The sequence below is a fragment of the Emydura macquarii genome, unplaced genomic scaffold (assembly GCF_026122565.2).
Source record: "Emydura macquarii macquarii isolate MOO-44397 ecotype Brisbane River unplaced genomic scaffold, CSIRO-AGI_Emac_v2 contig_3517, whole genome shotgun sequence".
NCBI lineage: Eukaryota > Metazoa > Chordata > Testudines > Chelidae > Emydura > Emydura macquarii.
In genome coordinates, this window is record NW_027133654.1 from 2,801,197 (window position 1) to 2,822,819 (window position 21,623).

At 38.2% G+C, this 21,623-nt stretch overlaps 1 protein-coding gene across 16 annotated transcripts in view; it reads right to left on the reverse strand.

Annotated features, from left to right (window-relative positions):
- Positions 1-21,623, reverse strand: part of RYR2 (ryanodine receptor 2) — a 646,139-nt gene that overhangs the window by 104,840 nt on the left and 519,676 nt on the right. For 12 of the 16 annotated variants that reach the window (XM_067535792.1, XM_067535786.1, XM_067535797.1 and 9 more), the window contains 7 exons: positions 21,345-21,437; positions 18,147-18,317; positions 16,101-16,160; positions 11,210-11,344; positions 4,454-4,487; positions 3,132-3,243; positions 172-268 (listed from right to left, as the gene is read on the reverse strand). In XM_067535792.1, coding sequence (XP_067391893.1) covers positions 172-268; positions 3,132-3,243; positions 4,454-4,487; positions 11,210-11,344; positions 16,101-16,160; positions 18,147-18,317; positions 21,345-21,437 — 702 coding nt within the window. Of the gene's footprint in view, positions 1-171; positions 269-3,131; positions 3,245-4,453; positions 4,488-11,209; positions 11,345-16,100; positions 16,161-18,146; positions 18,318-21,344; positions 21,438-21,623 lie in introns of all 16 variants that reach the window. The other 4 variants (XM_067535799.1, XM_067535798.1, XM_067535791.1 and 1 more) reach the window with 1 other exon arrangement.

The window sequence follows — 21,623 nt, forward strand, 5'->3', positions numbered from 1 at the left end:
TCTCCCTAAGCAACTTCTGCAGGTGCTCCTAAGAGAAGGTCCGGTCTGGGCCAATACTAATACCCTGGTTTTATATTTTGTTTCTTTTCCTTAAATTCCTGTCTGTCCATTCTATAAGATTATCAATAAATACAATCTACAATCCCATTATCCCGTGGACCCAGAACATACTGCTAAATCTTCTATCAGCTTATCTTCAAAGTAATGCTCTTCTGTTTCAATCCAAGACTTTTCATAACCTTGAAGAAAGAGATTGACAGCTCGATGCCTAAAAAAAGAATATTTAAAACAAAACTATTAATCTATAAAAAGATTTGCTCAATATAATTTCATTTTATTCAGAGAATTTTGCAGCTACTACAGCAACCACTTGCACAGGAGAGCAATATTTCCTGGTAAAACCTGTCAAAAAATGGTCATTTGTTTAAGCCTGCCCTAGATTTTCACTGATGCCCCCCCATTCAAAATGGTCTGGCTTTAAAAACATTTACACAAACTAGTATCAAAATTTTAATTAAAAATATTCAAGGATCTAATTTTTCAAGTATCTTTTGAAGCAATTAAAATAGTAATAGAGAAATATAATCCTTTCAACGATGATGATTTTGTGGGGTTACATTAGTGTTTTTCATCTTGACTGTAAAATTCTCATCTGATATTATACTGCTGGGACCAGAAGCCATGGATGACTTTTTGTTTGTACTAATCGCCAATTAACTGGATTTTTAATTTTCATGATTAAACTTGCATATCCAAAATCCTAAATTAATTTATTCTAAAATAACTAAAATTAAATCAGAGTAAGGTAAATTTAGGACCAGGTTTTTTTCAGAGTTTACTGCAGGATAATAAGCAAAAATAAACATTTCATGTTTATAATTAAATCATTGGCATTCACTCCAACAGAATAATCTTATCAATCCTCATTCATTCCAGCAATCATTTTCAAATGTTGGGGTGAATGAATAATGAAACAGAATTAACAAAAATATACCAGAGCAGGAGGCATATATGCAGAAGCCCATTAAACCACTTTTTAAAAGTCAGAATAACTAACGACATAGGCCTCTATATCTAGCAGTAGTTTCCTTTTAGAAGCAGATACATAAGGCTAAAATCAACCTGATGTAACATCCCAAACTACTGCCATTGTCCCTGGGGCAGTGTCACAGACTCAGCCTAGTCAATTGTCATGGCTTTTGTGCTTTTGAGAGTGAAAAATAATTCCCTTTTCCTTCCTGACCTTGGCAACAGGCCAAATGATCTCTTGGAGAGTGTAGCATGCTGTTCAATGGACACACACATTCTAAAAATACTTTTAGCTGGATTGGGCCAAACAGCAATGCGTCTATGGGCAAATCCAGACACTGAAATTTCTCGGGTAATGGATTCTGTGCTTCTGCTGCACAAGGAGGTGCAGGGACCAGATGCAGAGGGAAGACATATAGAGAGCTTCCAGAGTGGAATTATGGCAAGATAAGGATCCATTCATATTTGAATAAGCCCAGCCCTTGTCCTGTGGAGAGTGTGCACCTAGTAATTACTGTGACCAACCTGACTGCTTTCTATGATGAGGTGACTGGCTCTGTGGATGTAGGGAAGGTGGTAGATGTGATATACCTTGACTTTAGCAAAGCTTTTAATACTATCTCTCACAGTATTCTTATCAGCAAGTTAAAGAAGTATGGGTTGGATGAATGGACTACAAAATGGATAGAGAACTGGCTAGAGCATAGGGCTCAACGAGTAGTGATCAATGGCTCCATGTCTAGGTGGCAACTGGTCACAAGCAGAGTTCCCCAGGGGTCGGTCCTGGGGCCGGTTTTGTTCAACATCTTCGTTAATGATCTAGAGGATGGGGTAGATTGCACTCTCAACAAGTTTGCAGATGACACTAAGCTGGGGGGAGTGGTAGATACCCTGGAAGGTAGGAATAGGATACAGAAGGACCTAAACAAACTGGAGGATTGGGCCAAAAGAAATCTAATGAGGTTCAACAAAGAAAAGTGCAGAGTCCTCCACTTAGGAAGGAAGAATCCTATGCACAGCTACAGACTGGGGACCGATGAGCTAGGCAGCAGTTCTTCAGAAAAGGACCTGGGGGTAACAGTGGATAAAAAGCTGGATATGAGTCAGCAGTGTGCCCTGGTTGTCAAGAAGGCTAATAGCATATTGGGCTGCATTAGGAGGGGCATTGCCAGCAGATCAGGGGAAGTGATTATTCCCCTCTATTCAGCATTGGTGAGGCTGCATTTAGAGTATTGTGTCCAGTTTTGGGCCCCCCACTACAAAAAGGATGTAGACAATTTGGAGAGAGTACAGCGGAGGGCAAACAAAAGTGATTAGGGGGCTGGAGCACAGGACTTATGAGGAGAGGCTAAGGGAACTGGGCTTGTTTAGTCTGTAAAAGAGAAGAATGAGGGGGGATTTGATAGCAGCCTTTAACTACCTGAAAGGGGGTTCTCCAGGAAGGGTGGGGCTAGGCTGTTCTCAGTGGTGGCAGATGACAGAACAAGGAGCAACGGTCTCAAGTTGCAGGGCGGGAGGTCTAGGTTGGACATTAGGAAAAAGTTTTTCACTAGGAGGGTGCTGAAGCACTGGAATGGGTTACCTAAGGAGGTGGTGGAATCTCCATCTTTAGAGGTTTTTAAGCTGAGGCTTGACAAAGCCCTGGCTGGGATGATATAGCTGAGGTTAGTCCTGCTCTGAGCAGGGGGTTGGACTAGATGACCTCCTGAGGTCCCTTCCAACTCTAATATTCTATAATTCTATGACCCTACAGCTGATTCATGGCCTGAGACAAATTTACTTCCCCAATGATCCTGTACTGATCTCTGGGGTGCACAATCTTGTGTTTGGGCCATGAGCTGGATCGCTGCATTTGAGTATAAATGCAGATCAATAGAAAAGAAAATTTACACCAAGAAGACTGTAATAGACGGGTTTACAGAGAAAGGAAAATACCATGATCAGCTTTTTCACTTAGCACTTTTAGCTGTTCTTTTCAAAAGACATACTGTAAGAATGTAATAAATCATCATACATTTTAGTTTCGTAGATAGCAGAAAACAACATTATAGAACCTTAGTATGTGTGTTTCCTTCCTTTGAAGCTTGCCACATCATTCTTACCTTGGCAGATTATATAATGGAGCCATTCTAAAGCAAGCCACTACTGCTCTTTTTCTCTGTTTAGACAGCAGTTTATGCCACACCGCCTTTTTGGACCTCTGAGGATGTTCAACCTGGTATACAAATTACACAATGAAAAATAAACAATGTGTCTTTTTCTTGACTGACTTTTAATAAAAAGTTAACTGGGCACAGTCAGAGAACAGATAACAGAAAGTAACAGGCAAAAATGTGTTCTACACAGTATTCAAGTGACCAGGCAAATATTATGTGACCCATGTGATTCAGTCTCCCTTTTAGGCTCTGCATGATTTTCTTCCTTTACTCTGACCCTAACCCTCAGCCATTTGAACTAGAGATTCTGATGTCACTGAGGCCATCTGTCATATAGTGCTGGAATTCAATGAAAAACAAATTACTTTTACTTTCGTTTAAAATATCCCATTTTATACTGTAGAAGTCAGAATAACCTTTTGAATTAAGTTATTTTAATTCTACTAACTACACATGCTGTGACTGGCAGTATTGAAAAGTGATAAACTTATTTCTCTCTCGCAATAACCTTATTTCCCCTTTCTAAGCATGAATGGCCAGGATGAACACAAGGTGATCTAAAACACCTCAGTTATGTTTGTGAATGGTGGGAATCAATGTAGCTTTCTTTATGACATATCAGTTAAATTTTTCTCCTAAACATATATTTTTTTATTCTATTAAAAACTACATAATTCTTACTCAAGAATCATTTTTTTCCTCATGGACCACCAATTCAGACATCAGAGTCATCATGCTGTTTGACTATGCTCAAGGGTGGATAGATTCTCTATCTCCCCACATCATCAAAAAGGACAACGGAAGTTACATATCACCTTAATGAAAGATTTGATGCTTTCATTTATAACAAAGCAAACTACAATACTTTCAAATGCATGACAATGAGGACATTTTTAAGGACACAAAATTGAATTTAGGGAAGTAGTTATCAAAGAGTATTTTATTAGTATAGTGAATCATTCAAAATAAACAAACCCACAAACAACACACCTAGGAGCCGTGAATGGAATCATTTAATTAAACAGGCAAAGAAATTACAGGACATCCACAGTACAGTGGAGAAGAATTAATCTCAGTGAAAGACAGATTAAATGCCACAGCTCCCTCCACAAAATTGTTATAAGATTATAAAACAAAACACTGTATAGCATTCACATTGAGAACCACAAAACGAAGCCATCAGAGCTATTAATAGTCAGCCAAACACATCCCAAAGTGAAACTAATTAATAATGTAGTTATAAGCTACTATAAAACTCTCTATACTTCCCAAACAGAAAAATCTCTGGCCCACAGAAGATCTCTGGAAATAATAAAAATAGAAAAAAATTAGACATGCATGAAAGAGAAAAACCTGATGCACCTCTCTGCAGATGCAAAAGGGACCTAAATAGCTCATATAGTCCAATCCCCTGCATTGAGGAAGGACTAATTATTATTTAGACCAGGGGTCGGCAACCTTCAGCAAGGGCCATGCCAAATCTTCCCTTCCCTCCCCCTCCTGCCCCTTTCCAAGTGCCGCAGTGGCGGCAGGGGTAGGAGGGTGTCTGCAGGTCTGTTCCTGGCAGCAGTGGATCTGGGGCCTGTACCTGCAGGGGCCATGCCGCTCCCGGCCAGTGCGCCACTCGGCCGGGAGCTGAAAAGGGGCTAGAGGTGGTGGGGTGCGCGGCACTGCTTGGGGCCGGGAGCAGCACAGCTCTGGCCAGTGCACCATGTACCGCTCAAAGTTGGCGCACGTGCCATCTTTGGTGCGCGTGCTGCAGATTGCCAATCCCTGATCTAGACCATCACTGACAGATGTTTGTTTAACTTGTTTTTAGGGCTGTCAAATGATTTAAAAAAATAATATTTAGCCTCACTCTATCTGCCCTCCATGATCTCTTTCTTCCCCCGCTCCTCTCTTTTCTCCTAGTCCCGTTACTCCCCACCTCCATGTACTTCTCCTTTCCTTTGCCTCTCTTAGCTAACACGAAGTCTGTTAACCATCTTTGTTCACTCTGCTTGTATGTTATATCCCTTTCCTCTTATCTACTTAGACTGCTAGCTCTTCAGGGCAGAGACTTGTATCTCTGGAGGATGATAAATGGAAGCTACTAAAGTTAGCTACTTTTACATCAGCATGCCCAGATAACTTGCATCCAAGAGTTTTAGAAAAGCTGACTGAGGAGACCACTGGACCATTAATGTTGACTTCCAATAAGGCTTGGAGCACTGGGAAAGTTCCATAAGACTACAAGAAAGCTAACGTTGTGCCAATTTTTAAAAAGGGTAAACAGGATGACCCAGGCAATTATGGGCCTGTCAATCCGACATTGACTCCGGGTAAGAAAAATGGAGCAGCTGATACAGGACTTGAGTAATAAAAAATTAAAGGGGGGTTATATAATTAATGCAAATCAACATGGGTTAATGGAAAATATATCCTGTCAAACTAACTTGATTTTTTTTAATGAAATGACAAGTTTGATTGATAGTGTTGACGAAATATACTTAGATTTCTGTAAGGCATTTGACTTGGTACCACACAACATTTTGATTAAAAACACAACAATATAAAACTAACATGGCATACATCAAATGGACTAAAAACTGGCTTGCTGATATGTCTCAAAATGTAACTGTAAATGGGGAATCATCTTCAAGAAGGTGTACTTCCAGTGGGGTCCCACAGAGATCAGTTCTTGGCCCCTATGCTATTTAAAATTTTTATCCATGGCCTGGAAGAAAACAAAGTCATCACTGTTAAAGTTTGTAGATGACGCAAAAATTGGGGGAGTGATAAATAATGAAGAAGAAAGGAATAAACCTTTTATTAAAAACCTAGAGAGCATCCATGTTGAACTATTGTAAACAGCTACTCTTTGTTTTCAACTCCCCTGCTTCCAGGACACCTTTAAAAATTCCTATATATAACACTGTCCCTTATGAGGGAGCATCTCTAAATTATAATCTTCCCCAAACATATCTCTAGAGATATAACACGATCCAATATCTGGAAGTTGAAGCTAGACAAATTCAGACTGAAAGTAAGGCATCAATGTTTAATGGTGAGAGCAATTAATCACTGGAACAATTTACCAATTTCTCCATCACTGACATTTTTAAAATCAAGACTGAATGTTTTTTCTAAAAGATATATGCCCTAGGAATTATTGTGGGGAAGTTCTATGGCCTGGGTTATACAGGAGGTCAGACTAGATGATCACAATGGTCCCTTCTGGCCTTGGAATCCACAACAGGGTTCCAATCTCTGTTGGGTTCTCTAGGTCCTAAAGTAATGCAAATAATAAAAAAAAATACTCACTCAGTAGACCTTTAAACTCATTCACTATGCAAACTCATATTTCTGACTCTCAGGGTAAATTCTTCCTTATTACACACTGGAAGCATACAGCACAAAGGGAAGCTTCCTTAGCTGATCAAATTATCCACAACACCAAAAATTACTTAATGTACATTAACTAGCATTGAGGCCTCAGACACCCTTTTGTTCTTCCATGTCCTACAATTGGAAGATATGCTCTAGGGGCATTGACTTGTGCATCTGTCCAGTTCTGAAATTTGGCATCTCAGTAATGATTAAATTTTCATGTGAAGGGTGAAAAGTTGGTGGTATTGCTTGGCACAAGATATTTTCTGTCAATCACTGTTTTATATTTCCAGGGTTTAAAAGTGACAGATTGGTGCTGACACCAATAGCAAACAAGGCTTCCTGCAAGAAACTTCAGATCTGCCCTGGAATCCTTGGTCATTTCCAAATTAAATGGAATGGACTTTGTCATTCTTTTAATAAGAGGGGAGCTCAGATCATCCAGGTAAAGAATCTGTAGCTTTATCTTCTGTCATCCCAAGAGATGTGAATAGAGCAGCAAGGGACACTCTTTTCTGATTCCTCTAAGGGAAATTCATTGAAAGTTATCACCTGGTAACTTCTCTCCATAGACTTCACGATCATCTAGTCTGACCTTCACATTGCAGGCCACAGAGCCTTGCCCACCCATTCCTGTAACAGAAACAGAATCTCTGACTGAGTTACTGAAGCCCTCAAAAATCATGATTATAAGACTTCAAGTTTTAGCGAATTCACCATTTACTCCAGTTTAAATCCACAAGTGACCCATGCCTCATGCTGCAGAGGAAGGTGAAAAACCTTCTGGGTCTCCGCCAATCTCTCCCAGGGAAAATTCCTTCCCAATCTCAAATATAGCGATCAGTTGGACCCTGAGCATGTTGGCAAGACCCACTGGGAAATGGTTGGCCATGTTGGCCAGACACTTGGGAAAGAATTCTCTGTAGTAACTCAGAGCCCTAACCACTTAGTGTCCTTTTTCTGGCTGTTGAGGATATTTCCTGCTACAAATCACAGATGGGCCACATGCAATTGTAAGCAGTGTCCTCATATAATCTTCTCTATAAACTTATCAAGCTCAGTCTTGAAGCCAGTTAGGTTTTTTATCTCCACTGCTCCCCTTGAAAAACTGTTCCAGAATTTCACTCCTCTGATGGTTAGAAACCTCTCTCTAATTTCGAGCCTAAACTTGTTGATGGCCAGTTTATATCCATTTGTTCTTGTGTCAGCATTGGCACTCAAATTAAATAACTCCTCTCCCTCCCAGGTATTTATCCCTCTGATGTATTTATAGCAAACAATCATATCTCTCCTCAGCCTTCGTTTTGTTTGGCTAAACATTCCAAACTCTTTTGAGTCTTCTCTCACAAGATAGATTTTCCATTCCTCTGATCATTCTAATAGCCCTTCTGTATTGGCAAGAACCCGCAACTTTGCATCATCTACAAATTTTATTAGCACACTCCCACTTATTGGGCCAAGATTATTAATGAAAATGTTAAATAAGATTGGTCCCAAGGCCGATCTTGAGGAACACTACTAGTAACCTCCCTGCAAACTGACAGTTCATCTTTCAGTCTGACCCACTGTAGTCTCCCCTTTAACCAGTTCCTTATCCAACTTTTAAGTCTCATATTTATCCCCATTTTATCCAATTTAACCAATAATTTCCCATGTGGAACTGTATCAGATACCTTACTGAAAGCCAGATAGACTAGATCTACTGCATTTCATTTGTCTACAAAAATCAGTTATCTTCTCATAGAAGGCGATCAGATTGGTCCGGCACAATCTACCTTTTGTAAAACCATGTATTTTATCCCAATTACTATTTACCTTTATGTCCTTAACTACTTTCTCTTTCAAAATTTGTTCCAACACCTTGCCTACATTTGAGGTCACACTAACAGGCCTGTAGTTTCCCCAATCACTTTTCCCCCTTTTAAAAAATAGGTACGGTATTAACAATTCTCCAGCCATAGGGAACGACTGCCAAGTTTATGGATTCATTAAAAATCCTTGCTATTGGGCTTGCAATTTCATGTAGCATTTCCTTTAAAAGTTTTCACTTTCCTTTTATCAAGCTGGATAAGGCTGTTGAATTGAAAAGGAAAAGAGGGGCATGAGCTTAACTGACACTGGTATCAGAAAAGCCTGTGCTGAGACCAAGAATGCTGATAGGTTCTACGTGAGGAGGAGCCAAGTGACACCATAGCAGGTACAAATACCTGTGTCAACACGCAGGGTACATTCCTGACACCAGAAACTTTGAAAGTTGCTTGATTCAGCAACTGAGTGCCACAGAATAAGCCCACTGGCATTTTTACATACACGGCTAACTCCAATTTGAATAAACCAGAGGGTTGTTTGCAAGTGTTGAAGTTCCACAGTGGGGATTACTGCATTTTGCACTAAAGCAGATTGCATCAAGATGAAATGGGGGCACTGAAACCTGCTACCATCAAAGATTTCTGCCATAAGGCTTTCCTTGCCAAGTTACACAGTTGGCCTTACAAGAAAATACAGTAGGAGAGCAAGAGAATTTTGAATGCTCATATAAGGACTCAAGAGCTCAAGGCAACAACCTCAAGCATATCTCACAAAGAGTCAAGTTCAGGTGCAATGCTTTGAGGCGCATCTGACAGAGCTCATTTCTGTCCATTACAGAAATAATTTAAGTACTCTTCAAGTATATTTGAATGTTTCTCAGCTGCTTCACTGAAATGCCTGAGAAAGAAAATACAGCCCAGACCAGAAACCACAAAACAAGCTCAAAGTGAGAGCTACCAGTCAGACAGGTCAGTTAGGAAAACAATAAGCTTCTGAGACATTGTGATTTGTGCACCTCACCAGTGCTAGCCATATTTATTTTAATAATTTACAGAATTAATCGTTTAAAAGGAGGCAAGAGACACTTATCCAGAATCAAGGGAGCAAAGATGGTGACACAATGGGCAGCAAATAGAACAACCAGGGGAACTCTTCTGCCATTAATAATGAAAAGGGAACTGCTGATTAAAGGCATATGGAACCATTATATCTCATCACAAGCCCCTCCTGAAAAGATTGGTTTTATAATTCTGAGCTAGGGGAAATCTGACAGACATGATAGAGCATGAACCCAGGAATAGGTATGTAGCATACTAAACTTTGGTGTATGCACATTATCAATTTACTAGAAAGAGCATAACACTTCACCTTGACAAAATGATGCAGTTAACTAAAATAAATCATCAAGAATAAAGGTTTCTCCCCTTTAACCAAGTTAAGTACAGGAAAATCTGAGTTACATGAAACTTTATTATCTGCATCTCCTTTTCTAACAAGCTTCCAGCATATATCCTTGTTCTATGGGCTTTTTGGGCCAAACTCACCGAGCGATACAAGAGACAAAAAGTCTACCAGTGGCAGAGGGAGAAAAGACGCACAAATAACTTAGGGAAGACCCCAAAATGGGAGGTACTACAGATAGGCATAAGGGGAATGCACTCATTTAGCACATCCCCTAGGAAGACTTTGCCAGAGGGCTTGTATACAGACCCAGGCAGACATCCTCAGTTGAATCCCCATGGGAATGCAGCAGGCCATTATAGCACTCAACAGTTCAGTCTGTACCCATTTCTCTACCAGCAAGAGTGAATCTGACTTCTGTCTATTGATTCACAGTTTGTTGAACTATTGATTATCAGAACATAGCTTGTGTTGCCAAGCAGTCTGGATAACCAAGAGTTTACTGTAATTCACAGGAAATTTAATTCTTTTAAAATGTACGTATATTTCCCCAGATTCATTTTATCAGCAGCCCTCACTTGGGTTATGAAAGTGATGATAGATATTTTATCAACAGGGTAGCTCTTTTAAAAGCTATATTAAGAACTAGTTTATAATAATTATTTCTTTAAGATTACAACATGACAAGAAATCTATTAATCATCCAAATAACCAAATTTCATATTAATACACAGCTTGTTACCAGAGGTTTGGGCAGTTTGCAATTAAGGTTCCTTTTATGTAGCAACTCTACTGCATCCAGGGAACAAAATAAAAAATGGACTGATCTTGAGAAACTTGCATATTTTGTTATTTAACATAATGTTCCTCAAATCATGGCCCATAGACCGTTAGAAGTCTGTGGAGCATTTACTGGTGGAGAATAGATAGCTGGCTGGTCAGATGATGCCAGCTAACAGGCACTAAAAAAAGAGTTATAAATACACTTTCCTAATAATACTTTTCCAGGCAAACAATTGCTGGAGTATTTTATGTGATCATGAATGATGGGAAATGGCAAGAAACTAATCTATTAAGGTATGGCCCATACTATAAAAACATTTGAGATCCTCTTGTCTAACTGTAACACTGACAGACAGCAGGCATCAACAGACAGGATCAAATCTGGGACTTCTAAAGCTTAGTGCATGAGTCTCTACTGCATAAGCTAAATACCACATGGCCCTTATCTAAGGCTGTAGCAGACTCATCAATCTCTAGCTGGGCTAGGTGCCTCTAGAGGGGGACAAAGTGCCACACAAAGCAGGCATGGGTTACATAAGCACAGAGAGAATATTTAAAAAGCCCCACTGCTAAGAAGTGTGTGAAACATTGCCTTCGATTGCAAATACTTCCCATCATCTGCTTTTTAAAGTAGGATGTTATAGGACTGAAAAAAATCTAACCTGTTCCAGGTGAAAAAGTACATTTGCTATATGCAGAACTCTTTCCACCGTCTTCTGTGGATCTGAAGTATCTTCAGTCCTGTTTGGTAAATCTTTGTAAAGGGCCATCTGCCACCTAATGGCAGGATCCTCAAGCTGCAAGAACAAGATATTCCACACATAATCTAAACAAAACATTCCAAACACAAGAGTCAAACAGTTTATTAAGTACTATTAACACTGCTTCTAAGACAACAAAAGGTCTGTTTCTTTTGCTAACCCTTTCCTTTTGAGTGTCTTATTGTGGTAGCTAGTACTGCTGTAATGTGGCACTGTTCCTTTTAAAGCAAAGGGAAGATGTATGCAAACAGAACTACTTGGCTACTGATTTGCTGAAAGTTTGTTGAACACTTAAAGGGGTTTAAGAAGAAAATATACAAAGGAGGATTCCCAGTCATGAGCCAATGAAGCACCACTTGCAGAAAAGCTGATAAGCATTGTTTATACAGGGTGTACAGCAAAATACCATGTTGTAGAGAAACATTTTTATATGTTCATGTCTCAACATTAAATAAAAGAGTACTGAAATTGCTGCTGAATTTGGCATTGCTTAGTGCTTCTAGCTACACTGGTTTTCATTATAAATTTATTTATAGATTTTGCATATTACTAATGAACATGATTAAAGATTTTTTACTTATTTTTTATTGTTTTCTTGAATTTTAGCTTTTTATCCTTAATGACAATTTTCTAACATGACAGTAGTAAAATCTGAATTTGACTTATTGCCAATTAAAAAATGTAACAGTAATTTCTAGAGAATGAAGAATGCAAGGTTTATTTTCAAATAAAAATGTAGCCTGATGTATAAGCAGAAGTGTTCTTCTCACTATTTTTCTACTTCAGATGTAATTTTAAGGGAAATAAGTAGTTTTCTGCATTTCAGTGATTTGCACTTTTATACCAAAATTAGCAGTCTTTCACTTCAGTTCTTTTGTCACCCCAGCGTTTGTGCTAACACACACTGATGCTAGAAACACTTCACACACCCTTATATCTAATTTTTGTGTAAGTGACATTGGTGATAGCAAGGCAGCCTGGTGCATCTGATAACAGATTTTACTGAGAGTTATGAACCTGGGTTCTATTCCTGGCTCTACCATCAACTGTGTGTCACTTTGGGTAAGTCACTTTATTTGTTTATGCCTAAAATGGGGATAATAATGCTTAGTCACCTTTAAAAAACACTTTTATGATCTATGGATGAAAAGCACTATAGGTGGGTTAAAAACCATTATAAACTTATAGGTTGCTCAGAATAGCTTAGTACATCCTAGAAAACAATGAATGGCAGGTATCCAATCTACCTTTAGGCTTTTGCTTTTCTTAAAAGCTGTCACATCCACCACAGTCTTTGTGTGAGCATTTGATTGGATCATCATGAATGCACAGTCCAACGAGGACTTATTAATCAAAGGCAGAGAGATCTTTTGAACTGAGGGCCTGCTGCTTTCTAGCAAGCTCTTTTGTTTAGGTAGTTTTCTATGGACATGAATGGTTGACATTTCAAGATTCGAGTTAGCACGCCTGGAGTAAGACTTTGGTGACTTGATCTTCATCCATGTCAAAATGAATATGAGTCTTGTCAGTGGTTTCTTGAAATAAAATGCTCGATACTGAGTAACAGCATTCAGGCATGCATGGAAATGAAAGACAGGAACAGGGCGAGGATAGGGGAACACAAATAAATTATGTGAACACGGTAACATATACAACAAAAGAGGCAATTTATCTAAGAGGGTTCCCGACCAATGTGGACTAAAAAAAATGAAATTAAACAGCTAATTACATGTAAGCACTAGGAGAAATACTGCACAGAACATGGTATCAAATGAGAAGTGAAAGTGATACCAAGGGGGTAGTGGTATCACTATATACTGTTTTTAAAGAAACTAACACTGCTGTTTTGGAGGAACTTTCTACAAGGAAGAAAACTAGTCTTCCCACAAAGAAAACAGGATTTTCCTGCTTTTTGAGGGCCAGTGGAGACAAGCAACTTGACGAAAATAGGAATAAATCCCAACATAAGAGATCCTAGATCACTAGGGTTTACATTTCTCACATCTTGACTAAGTTGAGCAAGAAAAACAAGAAATTGTCTGAGCAAAACAAGGAATATGCCATTCCCTATTACAATAGAAATCTGATTTTTGAAGGTGTCAGGAATACCTGAAGCCTTAATATAACTGAAGATTAGTAAAATCAGAGAAACATGAAATTACCTACAAAGCTAGTTCTGCTCATTGTGAAAATTGTAAATACTGTATACTTCAGTGTAATTAATATTAGGGCAAATCATTCAAATATAATAGAATGTTTATTAATGCAAATGAATCATACTTTATTAACTAAAATCTCCTTTTCAAATTTGACAATGCTTATTGGTTCCAGTAATAAAGTTCTTTCAGGCTATGAGACACAAAAGTGTTTAAGAAGAATGAGTTTTGAAATTCAGGATCCTATTGTATTTAATTTGAAGTTACAATTGTAACTACACATTTTTATGTGCAGCTTAAAGGAACCTTTTGAAAATATATCTTCCAGTGTCTATTGAGGAGAGATGCATATTGATTTAGAATAAAATTTATTAGGTGTGGTGAGCAAACATTGTGTAGTTCTAATCAAAACTGTCCTCCTCCTCCTCAAAACAATTTTACAAACAGGAAAAGAAAGGTATATCCGTGAAGCGTTTGTCAGTGGAAAATCCTCTCTTTTACTTTAGATTCACTGAGGTTATTCTCTCCTTTATCATCAAGAGCAGCTTAGATTTCATTAATAGGAAATATCAAAAAATTGTTTTCTTTCCACGTGCTAAACAGCAGAAGACTGTACTCTAAGCAAAGGAAGTTTCCTGAGTGAAAGCATAGCTGAGCTCACAGTATTAGTAAGTGTCATTATCTTGTCAAAGCTGTAACAAACGCAAACATCTTAAGGGGGGCATATAGAATACAACCCAGAAGAAATTAACTGTAAATTGAACACACAAAAACTACTTAAAGTATGAGGTTGAGTGCTAGAAAGCAGCATGAAATGAACAACAGGTAGATCTGGGAAAATCACAAATGATGGGGTATATTAATTGAAAATGTCAGGATAGAAATACCTCTTTTCATTAGGGAAAAATGCTGCTAAACTTCATTGCATGAAATTATTCAATAAACATACCAATTTGAAATCTGACACGTCAATTATTTAACCGCCATTTTGCATGAGTTTACTAAGGACCTTTTTTCCTTCGCCCTCTTAGATTGCATACTCCTCTTTGCTCCTCAAAGTAAAATAGCTTTTTCATATCTAAAAAGGTTATCATCTTAGGCATTTTCAGGCTTAGAAGATAGTACTGGTCCCTGTGGGGAACTGGGAATCTCCTATCTCAAATAATATAAACTTCAGGGTCTAGCCTTACAGCTTCAACAAGATATTGGACCTTAAACATTTTTGTGTGTTTTTAAATCACACTGAGATATGCACCTTAGTCTTGTGAGTCTCCCAGTATTCCCAGCCTCCGTATTATCTTATAACATTACACTTCAGTACTATACAAACAACAAGAACAAGATAAGAAATATTATCATGAAGATCTAAGTTAATTTCAAAATCACTTAAGTGATTTAGGATCCTAAATCCCATTTTCAAAAGTGACTTACCTATTTAGGTACTTATGTCCCATAGGCTTTCAATAAGACAAGCTTCTTACATGACTTCAATATGTATATGCCTAAGTCCCATTGACTTTCAATGGAATTTAGTCTCCTAAGTGCCAAAGTTATTTTAAAAATGAAACTTAGGCTTCAAAATCACCTGGGCTCTTTTGCCTTTTTTCTTATGTGCCTAAGTCACTTTTGAAAACGAGATTCTGCCTCCTAAATCACGTAGATGCTTTTGAAAATTTATCCCAATCATTTCACAAACATGGCCAATGCTGGTATTTTTTCTTTGCCTGAGTTAATGTTAAAAAACCAAAACCTTCAAGTCAGAAGGCCAAATTCTCTGTTTTTTGGGGCGGGAGGCAAAAGTGAGTTTAAGACATATTTGAGCCCTGGAAAAACTTAGTGCATCTCAGGTCCACTGAACATTGTGTTCGTTTGTAGCTTCTCCTGGCCCATTAGGCTGGCTAACAATAATTGGAGTCCAATGAGTTCTAGCCACACTTCCCTTCTTCTATCACCTGCTCTTTACCAAACAGGGAACTCCTTCATACTGGGAGTACTCCTCAAGGGCTGGTTCCTTTTTCTTTAGACCCCAAAATGACATAAAGAGGCCGCAGCATTCTGCAGATTCTGGCTCAGGTACCAGATGGCAGATTGAAAACACAGTAGCTTTTTAAATCTCAATTCTCACATTTCTGTTCACTCTGAGCAGATCAAATTGCTCTACATTGCATCATGTAAGGCAGTGGTTTTCAACCTGGGAGTCCACAGACTATGTCTAGGATTTCCAAAGGAGTCCGCACCTCCATTTGATATGTTTTAGGGGTCCAAAAATGGGGGGAAAAAAAGGTTGAAAAAATCACTGATTTAAGGTGTCAATGTGATGAAATAAGAGATTCACCTTAAAAGGCCATGCACTATTATATACCAGATACATACTGTTAATATAAATATAGCCGCCAGCAACAAATCTGAATTTCTGGCAGAACATTTGCTAATAGTATCTCTGAGCAAACTAGCTGGATTTTTGGGTGCATAATTTAGGAGTAACATGTAAGCATCAGCAGATAAAGCAGAGAGACTTGAAGGCCTAGAAAAAGGATATTCCAAATACACATTGGCTGTCTTGAACAACTGAAGAGTTTCTGTTAGTTATATGAAGGAAAAAAAAAGAGCATACTCATCTACTGCCTTTAAATTACCTTGCCCTGCAGATGAAGATTACTGTGGATAATATCTCTAACTTCATCCTCAGTGTCTTTCTGTGAAGGAAAAATACATTGTATCACATACATCATACAGAGCATGTACTTAAATAAAGCAATTAGTTATGTTAAACAGGGACATGCTGGGGTGTGTATATCATGTTAAGGAGTATTGTCTAGGGATTAAGATCGGGGTCAGAACTTCAGGATTCTATTCCCGACTCAGTTGTGCTGACCTGTGCAGGTGACAGCCGCTATGTACCCCAGTTTAACAAACTGTACTTTGGGGGTAACAATATCTGCCTACTCAGTAGCTATGTGGTGAGGGTTAAATATTATTCATATCAAGTACTTTGATATCCTCAGGTGAAAAGCACTGCATAAATACAAAGTATTGTTTTAATGGTGTGTTGTTCAAACACTGGGCAAGATGATGACTTTAAATCACTGCCTATATTAGAGAAGAGTAAAAGGGAGCTGCAAACAGCTTGCAGGTCCTGAACACATTGTGCTTGAGACAGGCACAATAACTCTGCAAGTGTTTGGAAAGCAGGAGCTTAAGTGGCCCCTACAATATGCCCTTTCACAGATGTATGCTTTCTTTGCACCTGCACAGACCCAGCAGTGCTAGACAGTGTGGAAAAGGGAGAGGCATTGGATCCTCCATGTGCCCCACTCTGGGGCATCTAACACCACTGTTCACATTGGACTCTTCCCCTCTTAATTCTTACACACTAGGTCTAGACCCTGTATCAAGTGCAACTGAAGATTGAGGTAAGGCTCCCGGGGCCTCTCTCTTAGGTATCTGGACATGGCTAAGCACATTCTAGCTCTTTGGGAGTAGGTCTAGATTCCATCATTTACATCTGCAGTTACATTTATCTCTCTCCATAGTCATTCAACCCATTTCACAATAATTTGCATTAAAATCACCATAAGTTTGGAAAATTTTGTCCAAATCAGTATAATGAATGGCAATGTAAGGAACTCTTCGTTGCCCACTCACCACTGAATAGAGGAGGAGGGTCTTCTTGGACTTGAGTTCCCTTCCCCTCATCAAAAACCTGTTATTTTTAAACAGCATAGCTGTCTGAAGGTCATATATGCTTCTATGACATAAAAACATTGAAGCCTTACTGAAGTGTGATAATACTGTCAAAACTACTTGACTATGGAATCATTTTTAGAAGTGCCATCTATATGGCAGTGAAACCTCTAAGCTACTATAAAACTATGTAACCAATTGGGAAAGGTCTTAGGTGAAAGAAGTACTATATTTTGGAATTAGTCATGTTAATATATTTATAGTTTCTATCTGTATTTCTAACTAACCAAATCTGTTGTTATTTTTATTGGCGATTTTTCATTAAAGAAAGCAAATGAGAGAAATAACTTTGTTATTATTTAATCCAAAAAAGTAGTTTAATCTCTGCACATTCCAATATTTTGCAAGAAAAAAATACACTTATACAAAGCAAAATATCCCAAACCACATTTTTTTCAGCAAATCAATATAAAATTAAGAAGTGTAAATGAATAACCACTATGGTCATCCATTGCAGTTTTTTTACCTAGGACAGTATTGTACACTACTCAGTTATCACTGGGAATCCTTACAATCTAGGTCCACAAGTCAACATTAAAATAATAAAAACACATTTAAGGGATAGAACAGGTGTTAATGCTCGTCTTTAATTCTAATAATAATTTCTTACTCTCTCATCTGCAGCATTGCAAAGACAAAAAACAGCCCCAAGAAAGGAGTTGGAGAATGTCTCACATTTCTTACGTGTCAATTCTAGAAGGCTTTGATAGTCCTCTAAACTGAGGTCCATCTGGTTCTTTTAAGCATGAAATATGAGTCACTAGGGCCTGATCCAAACCCCACTGTAGTCAATCAAAAGACTCAATGGGCATGGGGTTAGGCCCTGAGAGTATCAAGGATTGAAGCAGGGAAATCTCAGAGGATTCTGTTAGAGGAATAGTGTAACGTCATTTCTCCACTATCCCAGATCTAGAAAACAACACATGAAGAGTACCTACCATGCTGAATCTGTTTTTGGCCAGTGCAATTAACTCTTGGTCTCCGGGTGCACAAATATTTAGTCCAATAGGTAGCAATCTCTTCAGTGCTGCTACAATGAGAGATGTCTGCACAGAATACCGGTCTCCTTTTCTCTTCATTTTCTTTCTCTCCTGATCAGAAACAGCTGCCTAGAACATACAGTAAATAAACAGTCTATTATTAAATATTTACATCTGTACTGACAATTTAATTCACATTTTCCTATTGTTTCCTAGTTCTGACAATTTCATTGACACCTATCCAGCTCCATCCTCATCCAAAGGCATTGCTCATTATGTCAAACTGCCTTGTGTGTCACTCAAATATTGAATACTTTTTATAACAATTGTCTTTTGACTTGATTCCACACGCTTTTTTCCCTTCCCATATGTGGCTGAATGCTGTTCTTCAAGAGACACACTTATCCATCGTCCTTTTACGTCTTTCCGTTTTGCAAACAGGTGACATTTCTAAATTCCAATCCCTAGATCTTGCCCTCTCTGTTTTTGTTGCTGTTCTTTTGTTTAAATACCACTATCTTTTCAACCACTGTAGTTTAGAACATCACTGAGTTCTGGTTCAAAAGGAGGTGACAGCAAACAAAAGCATCAGATGGAACCATGGAAAATCTAAAAGTATCTGCAGCAGAATTGTCTGAACTGAATAGAAAAAATCATAAGCACATTTCTTCATAAAACACAGCTTTGTGTTCTGAACTAAAAACGGTATTGAGAACCACAAATTACAGTGCCAGTTCTGCCATTGGTTTACAGCATGTCTCAATGGACTTACTTCAGTTTACATCAGTGTAAAGGAGACCAGAATTTGTCCTTCCTCACCACTGGGGTGCTTTCAAAATGAAATAATTAAAATTCATTTCATGCTTCGAGTATGTAAAGTGTAATATAAATGCTGAGCATTATTTTAATTATAAATCAAAAAGTGGAGCTGTGATTGGGCTTTTGTTTGATGAGATTTTGCCATGTAGGAAACAACAAGGACATGTGCAATTAATAGTCCATAGAAGCTGGATTGTTTAGCTGTCTGGAATTTCAAAGAATCATGTGCATTTCAAAAAGACCACTTTCAATAGTTTTCTCCTGTTTGAAGACAAACACACAAAGGGATACATGAAAAAATAAGCTAATGAGTGAAAAATAAGCTATTATATGAAATATTTGACTATTTATATGTGAAAAACACAAATTGATTAAGTAAGTTCAGTGTTTACTAGTTGATATGCAGCTTCTTCAAAAAGAACCCTTTGAAGAGACACTTATTTAAGTGACTAAAAAGGAAATGGAAAATAAAATATACAGTTTCTTCAAAAGAATGACTTGTCTGAATCAGGGGTGACCAATGAAAAGCTATGCATCCAGTTTCTTGTAGTTAGAGAGTATACTGGTACATTTAGAAAGTTATGACATTTCCATAACAATTTAACTGTGCTGTAACGGAGAGAACCTCTGCACATTTACACGTTTGACCCCAATGTAATCAATGGGGTGGCCTGGGTGCAACTGAGATCAGTTTGACAATTTCTGGGTAAACTTGCTCACATACAGTAAGTTTTTCTGTTATATTGCATGATTTTTGTTTAATTTTATATGATAAAACTGTAGAGTTAGGCTTAACAGTTATATAACAGTCTAACGTTTCTATTTTGCTAATTAAGGGGCATTAACACATATTGGGAACTGGGAGACATGAGGACAGTGTGTGTAAAAAAATATCCTGGAAACAGAAACTGGGTTTTAAAATATGTTGACTGTGTGTCCAAGGAGATCTGATAGATCCAAGCAACTAGATGCACATGCTGGCATATAGAAATGATAGTGTATGTAATCAACTTCTCTAGAGAAGACAGGGTATTTGGACATTTTATCTGATTGAGTGAGGAGAGAAGAGGAAGGAGGAACATTAAGATGCATAGGAACAAAGGACCATAAAAACTGCCATATTGGATTAGACCAGCAATCCACCTACTCTGCTGTACTGTTTCTGATGTTGGTAAATATTAGATGCTTGAACAAAAGATGCTAGAATCCCAGGAAAGGATAATTATGTAACAAGCTATGTTGTTAAGTTCAATGAAAAGTTAAGTTAAAAGTTTTGTTTCTATTCTCTGTTCAGGTTCTTATGCAGTCCTCCTTACTGTAGTATTTCAGCATCTTGCAGAAGTGCATTAAGTGACATGACTAGCAATTGTCATATGTGACTCTCTTTCTCTCTACACCATTTCCTCTCTCCCAAGGGAAAATTACGTGAGATTGTATTGGGTAGGGAGGGGCATTAACTTTTAAAATATATATATTTAACGTTTATTGTGCCATGCATGTTTGTTACTGAGGACCAAGTCAAAGGAGTGAACCTTGCACTTGGACCAGAAAGTTGTGATGTTTGTGACAGTTCGTTCCACAGCATTGGACTGGCCCCTAAAAAAGCTCTCTCTCTTGCACCAAGGAGTTGATCTTCCTGATCCCCACTAGTTAGTGATTTTCTAATGCCTTAAAAGATGAGGGATTACAGCCTTTATGCTAGGGCCAAAGGTACTCGCTGAGTTCTGCTCAGCGCAAGATCCAACGGTTGAGGAAGGTAAGGTGGTATTATACCATCTTTCTAAATCTCCCTCCTTCCCCTTCTCCCACTTAGTCTGGCTGCTCCAAGCTGTACCCAGCTGAAATGCCTGCTCTCCCTTACCTTTATATTGGTAACTACAGATATTCCCTGTAAGTATAGTGTGGAGTAGTGGAAAAGACATTCTTAGCAGTAAAATGCTTATTTATTTATTTATATATCTACATCTACATCTATATATCTCCAACCTTTGGACTTCTGTGGGATCCTGGCATGCAAAACAATTAAGGATCAGATCCAACATCAGTAAAGAACACAGATCAACTCCTGAGATATGTACAGTCAGTGATATAATAATCACCTGGCCTTCACACTTGATATTTCCATCCACCCTAGCCAAACAAGTAGGAGCAGTACAGTATACCCTCAGCAATACTGAGGGACCATCATAAATGGCAGGACCCTGAAAGTTCCCAGGAACACTGAATTTAAGGGATTATAAATGCTGAGACTTGCCATTACAACCTACAATACTAAAATGCTAAAAGGAGAGAGAGCAAGGTGGGATAACAATATGTAAACTTTGTAGCTTACTGTACCTTAGACATCTTGGATTTGGTGTCAGTAATAAGAAAAGACATGTTGTTGATTTCATTCTGTACCACAAAATTCTGTTCTTCCCTTTTGAAATTCTGAAATGTTATAGAGGAGATTTCAGTTAAAAGCACTTATTACATGTGAGAATCTATCCAGGTAAGTCTTAAATAATAAATATGGCTGAAATGGAACTCTAGATTCCACAAAGTTACAGTCTCTATGTTTTTAATGGATTCTCAACTATATCCTCAATTCTGGCACTATTTATACCAAACACACCT